The sequence below is a fragment of the Neofelis nebulosa genome, chromosome 7 (assembly GCF_028018385.1).
Source record: "Neofelis nebulosa isolate mNeoNeb1 chromosome 7, mNeoNeb1.pri, whole genome shotgun sequence".
Classification (NCBI taxonomy): domain Eukaryota; kingdom Metazoa; phylum Chordata; class Mammalia; order Carnivora; family Felidae; genus Neofelis; species Neofelis nebulosa.
Genome location: NC_080788.1, coordinates 49,648,150 through 49,661,645, shown reverse-complemented (window position 1 = coordinate 49,661,645; position 13,496 = coordinate 49,648,150). Strand labels below are relative to the sequence as shown.

General features: G+C 37.4%; 1 protein-coding gene across 9 annotated transcripts in view; it reads right to left on the bottom strand.

Annotated features, from left to right (window-relative positions):
* Positions 1–13,012, bottom strand: part of DNAAF4 (dynein axonemal assembly factor 4) — a 70,964-nt gene extending 57,952 nt beyond the window's left edge. For 5 of the 9 annotated variants that reach the window (XR_009264124.1, XR_009264125.1, XR_009264126.1 and 2 more), the window contains exons 1-3: positions 12,798–13,005; positions 12,317–12,464; positions 9,164–9,297 (exon numbers count right to left, since the gene is read on the bottom strand). Coding sequence is in view for 5 of the 9 variants with exons in the window: in XM_058737658.1 (XP_058593641.1) it covers positions 9,164–9,297; positions 12,317–12,464; positions 12,798–12,920 (405 nt within the window). In the remaining 4 variants the exon portion in view is untranslated. Of the gene's footprint in view, positions 1–9,163; positions 9,298–12,316; positions 12,465–12,797 lie in introns of all 9 variants that reach the window. The other 4 variants (XR_009264127.1, XM_058737661.1, XM_058737662.1 and 1 more) reach the window with 4 other exon arrangements.
* Positions 13,013–13,496: the final 484 nt, after the last annotated feature.

The following is a 13,496-nucleotide window of genomic DNA, read 5'->3' as shown; positions in this document are numbered from 1 at the left end:
TACCAAAATTTATAGGATGAAGCAATAACAATTTTAAAAGGGAAATTTATAGTAATAAACTCCTACCTTGGGGCGCCTGGGTGGCGCAGTCGGTTAAGCGTCCGACTTCAGCCAGGTCACGATCTCGCGGTCCGTGAGTTCGGGCCCCGCGTCAGGCTCTGGGCTGATGGCTCAGAGCCTGGAGCCTGTTTCCGCTTCTGTGCCTCCCTCTCTCTCTGCCCCTCCCCCGTTCATGCTCTGTCTCTCTCTGTCCCAAAAATAAATAAAAAAAAAAAAAAAAAAACGTTGAAAAAAAAAATAAACTCCTACCTTAAGAAAAAAGAAGGATCTCAAATAAACAACCTAACTTTACACCTTAAAGAATTAGAAAAAGCAGAATAAATTAAACCCAAAATTAGTAGAAGCAAAAAAATAAAAAATATCAGAGCATAAAGAAATGCAGTAAGGCCTAGAATGATAATAGAAAAGATCAGTGAAACTAAGAGCTGGTTTTTTGAAAAGAAAAATAAAATTGAAAACTATTAAGCTAAACTAAGGTAAAAGGAGAGAAGACTCAAAAAATAAAATCAGAAATAAAAGAGGACACATCACAACTGACAACACAGAAATACTAAGGATCATAAAAAAGTAAAATGAATAATTATATGATAACAAAGTAGAAAACCTAAAAAAAATGGATAAATTTATAGAAATGTACAACCTACAAGACTGAATCATGAAGACAAAACCTAAACAAACCAGTTATAGGAGAATGAATCAGTCATCAAAAACCTCCCAACAAAGAAAACTCCAGGATCAGATGGCTTCAGTAGTAAATTCCACCCAACATTTAGAAAAGGATACATACACATCATTTTTGAAAACCTTCTAAAAAAGTGAAGGGGAAACACTCCCAGACTCATTTTATTAGGCCAGCACTACCCACATACCAGTCAAATAAGAACACTACATGAAAAGAATACCATAGGCCAATATCCCTGATGAATATAGATGCAAAAATTCTCAACAAAATATTAGCAAACCAAATTCCAGAGTACATTGAAAAGATTATACACCATGACCAAATGAGATTCATTCCTGGGATGCAGGATGGTTTAACATATGCAAATCAATCAATGTCATACATCAGTTTAACAAAATCAAGGATTAAAATCATTTGGTCATCTCAATAGATGTAGAAAAGCGTTTAGCAAAATTCAACATCCTTCCATGATAAAAACTTTCAACAAATTAGATCTATATGGAACATAGCTCAAAATGAGGGCCATATATGACAAACCCATAGCTGACATCATACTCAATAGTGCAAAGTCAAAAGCTTTTCCTCTAAGATCAGGAACAAGACAAGAATGTCCACTATCACCACCTCTACTCAACATAGTACTGAAGTCCCAGCCAGAGCCATTAGGAAAAAAAAAAAAAAAAAAAAGTAAGAAAAGCCATCCAAATTGGAAAGGAAGATATAAAAGTATCTAGATTTGCAGGTGACATACAGAGAAAACTCTAAGAACTCCAAAAAAGAAGAAAAAACAAAAAACAAAAAAACCCTGTTAGAACTAATAAATGAATCCAGTACAGCTGCAAGGCACAAAGTCCATATAAAAAAAAATCAGTTACATTCCTATACTAACAACAAACTATCAGAAAGAGAAAATAAGAAGAAATCTCATTTACAACAGCATAAAAAAGAATAAAATACTTAGGAACAAATTTAACCAAAGAGGTGTAATATCTATACAATGACAACTACAAAATGCTGCTGAAAGAAATTGAAGACACAAATAAATCTTGAAGGATTAGAAGAATATTGTTAAAATGGCCATGCTACCCAAAGTGATCTACAGATTCATTACAACCCCTATCATAATTCCAATAGCATTTTTCACATCAATAGAAAAAACAATCCTAACATTTGTATGGAATCAAAAAAGATTCTAATTAGTTAAAGCAATCTTCAGCAAGAAGAAAAGCTGGAGTGTCACACTTTCTAATTTTAAACTATATTACAAAGCTAGAGTAATCAAAACAGTATGGTATTACCATTAAAACAGACATATAGATCAATGAAACAAAATAGAGAGCCCAGAAACAAACCTATGCATGTATGATCACCTAATTTTTAACAAAAGCACTAAAAATGTACAAAGATGCAAAGATAGTCTGTTCAGTAAATGGTGCTAGAAAAAAATGGATATTCACATGCAAAAGAATGAAACTGGAACCCTACCTTACACCACACACAAAAACGAACTCAAAATGGATTAAAGACTTGAATGTAAGATCCAAAACCTAAAACTCCTAGACAAAAATATGGGTGATAAGCTCCTTGACATTGATTTGGAAATGGTTTTTTAGATTTGACACCAAAAGCAAAGGCAACAAAAGCAAAAATAAGGTGGGACTACATCTTAAGAGCTTTTGCACAGCAAAAGAGAACACCAACAATATAAAAAAGTAATGTACTGAATGGGAGAAATATATGTAAACCACAGGGCCAATAAGGGATTAATATGCAAAATATAGAAGACTCATAACTCAATAGCAAGAAAATAAATAAAAACTTTTAAATGTACCAAGGACGTGACTAGTCATTTTTCAAAAGAAGATACACAAATGACTAACAGGTATATATATTCAATGGAAATGAAGTCACTATCTCCAGGAGATGTCTACACTACCACGTTTAGTGAAGCATTATTCAAGATAGCCAAGATATAGAAACAATCTTCCGAATCCATTAATGGATGAATGGATTGAAATGTGATATATGTATATATACACACATGCACATTCATTCTGTTCATTATACACACACATTCATTCTGTTCGTTATATACACACACATATATACATACTATGCATGTTATATATAACATATATACTGCATGGTATCATTTATACATCAAATTAAAAAAAAAATTGAACTCACAGAAACAGAATAGAAAGAATGGTGGTTGCCAGGGGCTAAGAGGCAGAGTAAATGGGGAGGAGTTGATGATAGGGCACAAATTTTCAGCTATAAGTGCTGAGATCTAATGTAAGGATAACTATATGAAGTGATATATGTGTTAATTAACTTCACTAAGGGATTCCTTTCACAATGTATATGTATAGCTAATGTTCACATTATATACTTTAAATATATTAGAATTTTGTCAATTACACCTCAGTAAAATTAAAAAAAAAAAAAGAAGCTTAAAAATAAAGCAAAAGCCACCATGGTACACTTTGAAGGAGAAACAAACAAAACAAAGTGTATTTGGTCTGTAAAACTTGTCAATAAGAAATATCAAAGACAGGGGTGCCTGGATGGCTGAGTCAGTTGAGCGTCCAACTTTGGCTCAGGTCATAATGTTGCAGTCTGTGAGTTCAAGCCCTACATAGAGCTCTGTGCTTACAGCTTGGAGCCTGGAGTCTCCCTGTCTCTCTGCCCCTCCCCTGCTCACACTCTCTCTTTCTCTCTCAAAATTAAATGAACATTTAAAAAATTTAGGAAAAAAAAAAGAAATATCAAAGACAGAAAAGGTGAAAAATAAAATTCAAAAGGAATAGTGATACAAAGACTGGGTATATGAACAGCATAATTGTCTTATGATGGCAATAACTGTTAATAACAAATAAGGTAAGAGAATGAAGACTTCACATATAAAGAGTTGGTCAAAGGAGTTAGAACAGGAGTTACCAAAAGCACAGAGCGCTAAAGATGGGTTTATAGGGAAAATGCTAATTATGTAAAAGGAAGAAACAGGATTATGAGAAAATCAATAGGGCTAACAGGGTACTGACATATACTGAAAGGAAAGAAGATGCAGAAAAAGGAGGGGCTGGGGGATACAAAAAATGCTAGGAACATTAAAATTACTAATAAAAAATAGAATAAAAAATGGCCAAGTAGTTCCTTGCGGTATTTTTGTACATTGTACACTCTTCCAATAAACAGCGTATGTGGTTTCACAGATAAGAATTTTTTTTAACATTATTTTAGATAGAGAGGCACAAGTGAGCAGGAGACAGGGACGGATGGAAGGATGGAGGGATTGAGGGACGGAGGGAGAGGGAAAGAGGGGGAGGGAGAGGGGGAGGGAGAGGGAGAGAGAGAGGGGGAGAGAGAGAATCCCAAGCAGATTCTGTGCTGTCAGCACGGAGCCTGACACAGGGCTCAATCCCCGGGCCCCAGGATTATTACCTGAGCTGAAATCAACCCCCACAGATAAGAACTTTTTAAGGCACTATAGTATAATCTAGACAACTCCAGAAAGCAACTCATACTTCATCTGCATGATTAGGCAAAATTTGTTTCACAGGTTGAGATTTCTGGGTTTTATCTTTAAGAAAAAGAAGAAAGCACCTCAAAATTGATCTACCTAGGTTAAAAGTTCAGAGGACAAAAGTCAAGTAGTACTTACCCTGAAGTAGAAAACAAAAGGAAAACTCAAAAGAGAACAGGGCAATCTATAAAACAAATAGTAAATAAGATAGGAAATCTAGGCAATAGCAGTCAACACTGTCCAATAGAGCATGTTTCAGATTAGTTTGGCATCTGTATTCCAAACTTTCATTAATCACCTCAAAACCTATAACTCTGCCTCAATCTCTTTCCCTCTTGCCTCCTTCATCCTGAGGGGAGAAAAAAAAAAGGATTCTTTTAACTATCTGTGTACTTAAGAATTTTCCAAATACTTAGTTATTCCTTAGTCCTGCCCTCTAGTGTCAAAAGATAAAATACCCCACAGGGCAACTGGGTAGATCAGTCGGTTAAGCATCAGACTCTTGATTTTGGCTCAGATCTCATAGTTGATGACATCAAGCCCCGAGTTGGGGGTCTGCGCTGACAGTGTGGAGCCTACTTGAGATCCTCTCCCTGTCTCTCTGCCCCTTCCACTTCTCTCTCTCTCCTTCTCTCTCTCTCCTCCCCCTGACTCTTTGTCTCTCCAAAGTAAATAAATATTTAAAAAATATATCCTGCTATTACTTAAGAGTAATTTTTTCACTGGTTCACCTTCATCCCACCCATTCCATCATCATCAATTCCCTGCTTTGGTTGTATTATCAACCTTTCCTTTACTGGCCTCTTATTCAACATGTAAATATGTTCAAAGTCTTTCTATCTTAAAAATACAAAAGTTCTGCCTCCACACTACAAGCACTTCACACTCAATAGCCAGAATGAACTTTTCCAAAATACAAACCCTATTAACTTGATATTCTTGCTGAAAATTGCTAAAGAGTGCCCCATTACCTTCAGGAAAATTTTCAAAATATTAAGATTTTATTTCTGACCAACAAATGTTCCCTCACTGTGCCACTTTCTGTCATGTGCTTACTCAAGCTGTCTGTAATTTTTCCATTTATTCTCCAGGTACCTGTGACTCATTCTCCAGTATTGGGCACAAACAACACTGCCTCATATTTCCTGCCCATACTCTCAGAATGAGATACCAGTCTTTTGTCAGTGTTCTCTTTTTATCCTCCCATGACCTCTCATGCATCCTCTGGTGCAATCTGTTTTTCTCGCCTGTCACTTTCTCTGTACCATGAGTAAACTGAAAGTGAAGACTGACTTGTTCAACTCTGTAGCAACACCTTTCACAGTATTCAACAAATGACTATAAAGTGAACAAATGATAGATCAGCAGCAAAGATAGTGAAGAGCTGATCCTGTAAAAATAGTTTGAAGCAACAAAGACTTCATGATTCATGTGAACAGGTGTCAAACTGATTATCATTTCTAATATCACTTAAAAAAATTTTTTTTAACGTTTATTTACTTTTGAGACAGAGAGAGACAGAGGATGAACGGGGGAGGGTCAGAGAGAGAGAGGGAGACACAGAATCTGAAACAGGCTCCAGGCTCTGAGCTGTCAGCACAGAACCTGACGTGGGGCTCGAACTCACCAGCCGTGAGATCATGACCTGAGCTGAAGTCGGATGCTTAACCGACTGAGCCACCCAGGCACCCCCTAATATCACTTTATAACATCTAAAGCAATTGTTTTATGGGTTTACAAGGGAGCCAACAAAATAGCCTGTCTTCCACTGGGCCTTGTTATATGCCGATGTAGATCATCAGCCTAGGATAAAATAGACACAAAGAAAATGTAGTGCTAAAGATGATGCAGACAGATGGAATCAGAGCCTTGAATTAACTACATCTGATCACTGCTTTATCACTGAACTTGCAAAGTGGCCCCAAATTCCTCCCATCCTATATGCATGTCTCTTTACAATGTGATTTAATCCCTCTTTCCTAGAAGAGGTGTAGTCTTTCTCCAGCCCTTGAATCTGAGCTTGCGATATGACATATTTTGGCTAATGAAACATTAGTAAATATGATACAGCAAAAGCTTTAAAAGTGCTTATTCAAGCTTACCTTCCAGGCAAGGTTTCAGACACTTGAGCGAGGCCATTCTAGAATATCCAGCCATAACAAATCCAGCCCCAAACCACAAAAAATGCCTCACCAACATAATGTTGAGAAATAAGTATTTGTGCCTTTAAATCGCTAAATTTTGGATAGTTTATTACACAGCGTTATTGACTGGATGTTTCTGTGCCCCCAAATTAATCTGTGGAAGCCTTAATCCCCAGGGTAGCTTTATTTGGAAAACAGGCCTTTGATGAAGTAATTAAGGTTAAATGAGGTCATAAGGGTGGGGCCGGATAGAACAGGATTAGTGTCCTAGTAAGAGGAGACACCTGATTTCTTTCTTTGTTTCTCTCTCTCTTTCTCTATCTTTCTCTCTCTCTCTCTCTCTCTCTCTCTCCCTCTCTCTCTCTCTCTCTCTGCCAACTGCAAACCAGAATAGACTCCTCACCTGAAACTGACTTTGCTGGACCTCAATCTGACTTCGAGACTCCAGAACTGTTAGAACTGTCTGTTGTTTAAGCCTTCCAATCTGTGGTATTTTGTTATGGTAGCCCAAGCAGACTAATATAGCACAGTGAACTGACATTATAATGAGTCTTAGCACCCGCCCTGCTAATTATTTTTAAAAGATTACTACTAAAAACTGTTCTTTTTTGAGATGTAATTCAAATTTTAAGTTTTTGGTTTAAGCTAATAACATGTTGCCTTTTGTTGTTGTATCTCTTCATCTACTCTTACTGAACCATGAAAGTTCTTTTCTGAATGTCTAACATCAGACAGAGAAAAAAAAAAAATCTGTGTCTATCCATCAAACTAGAATGTTGCTACTGTCACAGGGTATTAGAGCAAAGTATTCACATTAATTAATTCAAATATTTGAGTACCTACTATTTAACTTGGCAATGGCTATAATAAGGAAGAAAGAAAACATAATCCCAACTCTGAATTCTATTGAAGGAAAGAAACAAACAACATAGACAGTTTGGAGTAAAGGCTATAGACTTACCATAGGTTCTATCCACTTTAACATAATCTACAGCTTCACATTTTATACACTAACACCCCTAAAACCATCTTTCCAAATACCAAAGTCAGGCTTTCAGATATCAGTATACTAATAACTTCGAGACATAACATGGTGGTACTGCCAGGTTTATTATTTTACCAATACAGCAGAATGCATACCATTATTTAACTATTTTATTAGTTCAGTAAATATTTGTCCGTTACCACAAATTTTATATTATTTTGCTTTTATTTTTTAAAATTCAGGAAAATGATAAAATCAAAAGGCTGATAGCAGCAATAACACAATAAAGAAAAGATGGAACTCAAATATACTGAAAGCAGGAATCTTCGGTCAGCTGACCATGTGTTCAATTTTCAAGTAAAAGACAAAGTATACAAATAACCATAGGCGCATGCACACACGTGCTCTCTCTATACACACACACACATATATATATGTGTATACACACACACATATATATAAAGTCAAGAAGAAGTAATGAAAGAAGTGGAGAAACCTTTGGAATTATGAACTGTTCATTATGAATAAAATAGTAGTAATCCAAATACAAAAGAAGAGACTTGGATCCACAGAGCTCTTCATGAAATGTTATAGATTCCTTAATCATTTCAAGATGTCAACATGAGAATAGAGATAAGAAATTACTTGTAAAGGGGTGCCTGGGTGGCTCAGTTGATTGTGCATCGGACTTCGGCTCAGGTCATGATCTCACGGTTCATGGGTTCATGGGTTCGAGCCCCTTGTCGGGCACTGTGCTGACAGCTTGTCAGAGCCTGGAGACTGCTTCAGATTCTGTGTCTCCTTTTATCTCTGCCCCTCCCCCATTCATGCTCTGTCTCTGTTTCTCAAAAATAAATGTAAAAAAAAATTTTTTTAATAAAAAAAATTACTTGTTAAAATTAGTCAGAATAGGTAAATCTATAAAGACAGAAAGTGGATTACTGGTTGCCTGGAGCTGGAGTGGGTGGGAGGAATGGTGAGTGACTCCTAGTGGGCACACGGTTTCTTTTTGAGGTGATAAAAATGTCCTAATATTGATTGTGGTGATAGTTGCACATCTCTAAATATACAACAAACTAATAAATTATAAGCTTTACATGAGTGAATTGTATGGTATGTGAATTATATCTCAAAAAATATATTGCTGATTAAAAGCTTTAACTTGAAAGCCTCAACAGTTATAAAAAGATACTAATATGTCAATATTTAGTGTTTAACTAGGCTCTTTTTTTAATTTTTTTAAGTTTATGTATGTATTTTGAGAGAGCAGTGGGGAAGGAGCGATAGAGAGGAAAAGAGAGAGAATCCCAAGCAGGCTCCCCACTGACAGCAGAGTCCAGAGCCTGATGCAAGGCTTGAACTCAGAAACTGTGCAATCATGACCTGAGCCAAAACCAAGAGTCGGACCAACTGAGCCACTCAGGCACCTCAAGACTCTTCTTGTTTTAAATAATCATGTCCATTATTTCAAGATCTAAAAATAAGTAAAACACTTCTATCATACAACCTTACCATTTTTTTACTACCTTGGAAAAAGAACATTCTTCCTGAAACAAGTAAATCTACTGTTCAATCTTTATATCCTCCATTTTCATATAGATTTTCAGGAACACATGTAAGTGTAGATAGCCTACATAACATAATAAGTCCTATAACCAAAGCATGAACAAAGACTTGAGGAAGTACAGTGATTGTAATAAATTATCCTTACACAGTTTACTATTATCTCTTTAATTAGAGGACTTTCCTATCAGTCTGCAACTTACCTGCATCATAACATTTAGTGCATATTTTTGATCTTCTCGCCTTGCTGCAGCTTTTGCTTCTGTAGCTTCTTTTGCTCTTTCTTGTGCTTGTAAAATAGATTTTTCCCTTATTCTTTGCATCATCTCTTTGTCAACTAAAACATAAGAAATATCACTAAATTAGGGTTATGATGAATGATTTATTTAGGAAAAAACTGTCTGACATACTGATCCAAGATGAGATTTTGGGAGGGACCCAACTTCACATGGAAAAATGAAAACATTTTTCAATATTAAACTGGCCAAGAAGCTAACATTAAAAGGCAAGCAAGCAACTGTAACAGCAATAAATTACTACAGAGGGAGATAATGACGGGGCGTGGGGGAGGAGGATGAGAGAAAGTAGGAACAATAGAAAAGGTGAATAAGATGGGAACGATGAGGATGGGGAGAGGGACATAAAAGGGAGAGAAAGGGTAATGAAATGAGAGAGGGAAAGAGGTGCAGAGAGGGGGAGGGGACAGGATGGAGGGAAATGTACACATTTATCCCCCTCCCTCTCTGTCAAGAAACCAGGACTATTTGCTTATAAACCTAATCACAATAAATATCACATGAGGTCTCCTACAAGAGGAGGGTTTTTTTTTTTGTGATATACTAACATGTGCTTCTTCATTAATGCATTAAATAATATGTAACAAGTGTAATAAATAGTCTCAAAGTATTTTAATGAGTATAAAAGATAAAGGTACTTGTGACATAAATGTATTTGTGATATTTGTATTTTTGATACAATTGTTGTCTGTTGCCTACATTCATAGTTGAAGGGAATGCTAAATTTCAGTGGAGGTTCAATTGAATTAGGGGCAATCCTCTCTCTCTGCAAAGAGAGCTTTGCTACTATTCTTCCTTTCTAATCTTATATTTTAATAAACTTTTGCCTGTTGTTCCAAAAAAAAGTATGGAATTAAAAAAAATTTTAAGTCTACTTACTTATTGGGGGGATGGAGACAGGGAGGGGGAGAAGGGGAGAGGGGGAGAAGGGGAGAGGGGGAGAAGGGGAGAGGGGGAGAAGGGGAGAGGGGGAGAAGGGGAGAGGGGGAGAAGGGGAGAGGGGGAGAAGGGGAGAGGGGGAGAAGGGGAGAGGGGGGGGAGAGAAGGGGGGAGAGAAGGGGGGAGAAAGGGGGAGGGGGAGAATCCCAAGCAGGCTCCACATTATCAGTGCAGAGCCCAGCATGGGACTCTAAACCATGAACTGTGAGATCATGACCTGAGCCAAAATGATGACAAATCAGATTTTTAACTGACTGAGCCACCCAGGCTCCTGTGGAATTTTAACTTTGAAAGAAACTGTCTTAGAAAAAAAAAAAAAAAAAAAGCATGGCATTTTTATTCATTCAAGATCTTGACTAGGGCTTAAGGACTAAAATTAAGTCTGAAGCCTCCCCCAACCCACTTCCTGTTTAATAACAGAATGGAGACAGCTGGACCGGCTTTAAGGGCAAAAATAATTAAAAGAACCTACTTTCACTTCTAAAAAATGAAAAATATACCAAGAAAGAAGTCAGGAGGAAAAAATGGAGCAAATATGTTTTGAATAATGAGGCAGGCTTGGCATATAGACTGTAGTTCCACATAATTTATGTGAAAACCAGTATTTTTAAAGAAATAATTTCACTGAATTGCATGTGTAACTGAGTTTGATTTCTAAAGGAATCTCAAACCTTGTTTCTGAAGTAAAATCAATGTTCATTACTTGTTATATAAGCTAGTTTTAAGACTGTTCTGATTAGTCTAAATCAGAGGTTGGGAAACTACGGCCAAATCTGACCTGCTGCCTATTTTCCTCTAGCACACAAGCTAAGAATAATTTTTATATTTTTAAATAGTTGAAAAATCAAAATAATATTTTGTGACAAGATAAAATTCAAATTTCAGAGTCAAAAAACATGAATGGTCTATTGGCTGCTTTTGAGACCATATGGCCCATAATATTCAAAATACTATCTGGTCCTATATAGAAAAATATTTCTTAAACCTTGGTTTAAATGGTCAAAGTGTGGAATGGATAACCATAAGACCATGAAAAAGAAGAATCAAGTAAATGTGCAATGAAAGCAGATGTAAAAAAGAGGAAGATCATGGTTAGGAAAGAAAAAAAAAAAACTCTTCAGTTAGTCTGGCAATCACTAAAGAATTAAAGTAACCTCAGTATGGTAATCTACCTTAACCAGTATTTTCTGAGCTGAACACCAGACTTTAGAGAAAAAGCTACCTGGTCCTGGGGATTACAAAATTAAATTCCACTGCAAAATACCAAGAAAAGAGTAATATCAAGAATGATATTCATCTCCCCATTCTCAGTAATTCCTACTCAACGCTTAACGCCAGAAACCTAAGAGAAATTTCAGGCAACAGACATAAACCCCTAGAATATAAGACAACTACAACAGGGAGGAAGGAAATAGAGGTAAAGCAGTAGAGGGCAATTACTGACCCACAAAGCCAATCTTGGTAGAAGAACAGAGTACTTATTAAGGGAATAGAGAACAGGGCATCTCAGCTTTGTACATTATAATCCCTGGGAAGTTTTTTTGAAACTACCGATACCTGTGCCGCACTCCCATAAACTGATTTGATTGAACTAGGCTGAGTTTCAGACATCTGTGTTATTTAAAAGCTTTGTAGATGAGTCAAAGAATCACTGCTCTATACTCAAACTTCTAGGGCTGCAGTTCCAGTCTGCCACTTACTTGTTGTGTGACCTGTGCCAATTATTCAACCCTTCTGTGCCTCGGTAGCCTAACCTTTAAAAAAAAAAAAAACAAAAAACAAACTGGCAGGGCAGGGGATGGTAACCTAATAGGGTGTTCCTGGGATTACCAGATGTGTTAATGCCTACACAAAATAAGGTCATATCAAGAGGCCTTAGCCTCTTAAGATACAAGTCCACATCTGCTTGAGAACTAATACAAATGCGCTCTAACTTTTGAATTATTCAATCTTTAAGTAATTTATCTTAAGTGTGAGCTGAAGCACTATATCCTTTAAACCATGTTCATGTTCCTATTTTTCTTCTACTAGTGAAACAACTGTTTTGAAAGAGAATTTTTTTTTAAGGTATAAAATACAAAACACACAACCAGATGAACACCTTTGAATAAAAACACTTACCACCTGGCAGTGAAAGGGTTTCCCACATGGCCACTTCTTTTTTATATAAGGTGAATATAATAGTGTCATTCCCAATCTTGGCTCTGCTGTTCTCATCATCTATGGGCGCACAGAGAAACACTTCAAATAAAAATGGAGGAAAGTTGACCTATTCAGAAGGGGGGGTAAACGGAGGTTAATTTAGTTACACAAAATAAAGACTAAGTCTTTAAGAAAAAAAAAGGGATAGGGGCCAAAATCATTTTGACATGCCTGCTATAAATTTATTCGAGGTCCCATAAGATTAACAAGGCATATGAGGAAATCCTAGATAAGAATAAGGTCTGATCTGATGACATCTGTCTAAAGATGAGGTGTCACCTGATGGAATTCGGTTTGAAAAAATAGAACTAAATTTTAGGACGCTTATTTGCAACAACGCGCCCATGGAGTCTTCGGATCACGTCCCCGAGGGCCCTTCAGGCACAGCTCGAGTTCCTACCTTCAGATAGTTTTCCGTGCAAAACACGTCCGCGTCCCTGACGGAGACGCCTCGGAGGGGCACAGAGATAAACACCGAAGTCTTCGTCTGCTGCCAGGTGTAATCGCTAACCTGCAGAGGCATCTCGGGAGGCGGTAGTAACCGAGGATTCGGCTGTTTAGGACAAGCACCTGCTCGGTTGCTAGGGAAGCCGGGGTTACCAAGCGCCAGCCCTTCCGGGTCAGGCCCGGCTGCGGCGCCCCGCGTTCCCAGCGTGCCCCTGGCGCGCCCCTTCCACCGCCTTGTCATCTCCCCGTGAGCTTCTTTTGTGACTGCCGGGGCATCTTGCCGCCGGTGATGCCACCTCTCTGGCTCTTATCCGGTACCTGCGGTCTGAGTGAATCACCAAATAAATAGGCCTTCGTCTTAAGAAAAAAGCCTTGCGCCTGTGAATGGAAAAAAAAAAGGGGGGGGGGGGGAGGAGGAGCCTGGGTGGCTCAGTCCCATAAGCATCCCACTTCAGCTCAGATGATGATCTTAGGATTCATGGGTTCGAGCCCCCATGGGGATCTGTGCTGACAGCTAGAAGACTGGAGCCTGCTTTGGATTCTGTGTCTTCCCTTTCTCTGCTCCTGCTCTGTCTCTGTCTCAAAAATAAACATCAAATAAATAAATAAATAAATAAATAAATAAATAAATAAAATTAAATTTAAAAAAAAG